We start from the raw sequence: 1,176 nt of genomic DNA, 5'->3' as shown, positions 1-1,176 counted from the left end.
TTTTTTATTTTTTAAAATTTATTTATTTTTCTAAGCATTATCCATAAGAAGTGCTATTTTTGATTTTCTGAGGAACCACCACATTGTTTTCCATAGCAGCTGCATCATTTTACATTCCCACCAACAGTGCATGTTTAATGTCTTTAATGCATGTGTGAAATAAATTCAGGTCTAACTGATCTAAAACAAAACAATTTCTTTATACAAGGTAGCCACTCAACTATTTTGTTGAATTCAATTCAGCAATCAATATATGTTTAATGAAGTAAGTTAAACACACATTTGTTGAATTCTTACTATGCACAAGGCAGTAGACTAGGTTTTACAAGGAACGCAAAGATGAATAATAGTCTCTACTCTCAAGGAGTTTATAATCCAGGGTATCAAATAAATATAAATTGAATATATAGCATATTGTTGAATACCTACCCATCAAAAGTAGACATTTCTTATATTAATAAACATACTATTGAGTACAATTTATATTTGCACAGATTTTTACCTGTTTGTTTGCAAACACAACTAGAGGAAGGACTGGGTTTGCTCCAATTAGTTGATGCAGGTATTTCTTCGCTTCAGGCAATCGGTTGTGATCTGCTGAATCCACCACAAAGATCAGCAGCAAACCCTTGGCCAGGTACGTTTCCCAGTAGGAATGGAAAGGTTCACTGCCACCAACTACACAGAACAGTTAAGGAAGAAGACAAAAAAAAAAAAAAAGTCACAGAAGAATCCATCAAGTGAGCGGGCAGGGCACATTTAGATTTCTGAACACCGGACAGGTGTTCTGATAAAAATACCACCATGTTACAGTGTACCCAATTCTAAGAGTGATCAGAGGAAACTGACGTACACATTTGTATATGTAGGAGACAAAAACAAATTGCACTTCTTTCCATGGTGTCCCTGCACTATTTATTGAATAGTCTCTCCTTTTCCCAGTGGACTCTCTAGTCTGTTCATTTGGTAATTTTGTTAATCCTTGGGCCAATACCACACAACCTTAATTTTATAGCTTTATAATAATACTTGATATTTGACAGGACAAGTCCACCTTTCTCATTTATTTCTTCAAGAGTGTTTTGGCTTTCTCTATGTCTTTGCTGTGCTATGTAAACTGTAGCCTGACTTGTCAAACTTAAGAAAATCTTATTGGGATTTTTACTGGAATTGAAT

At 34.6% G+C, this 1,176-nt stretch overlaps 1 protein-coding gene across 1 annotated transcript in view; it reads right to left on the bottom strand.

Moving 5' to 3' along the window:
• The window catches only part of ARL9 (ADP-ribosylation factor-like 9), a 12,846-nt gene that overhangs the window by 8,402 nt on the left and 3,268 nt on the right, over nt 1-1,176 (bottom strand). The window contains exon 2 of the mRNA XM_012641116.1: nt 503-678. Within this exon, the coding sequence (XP_012496570.1) occupies nt 503-678 (176 nt within the window). The remainder of the gene's footprint in view (nt 1-502; nt 679-1,176) is intronic.

The sequence above is a fragment of the Propithecus coquereli genome, unplaced genomic scaffold, assembly GCF_000956105.1.
Source record: "Propithecus coquereli isolate 6110/MARCELLA unplaced genomic scaffold, Pcoq_1.0 Scaffold162, whole genome shotgun sequence".
Lineage (NCBI taxonomy): Eukaryota > Metazoa > Chordata > Mammalia > Primates > Indriidae > Propithecus > Propithecus coquereli.
The sequence above is the reverse complement of the archived record's forward strand: the minus strand, read 5'-3'. Positions and strand labels throughout refer to the sequence as shown.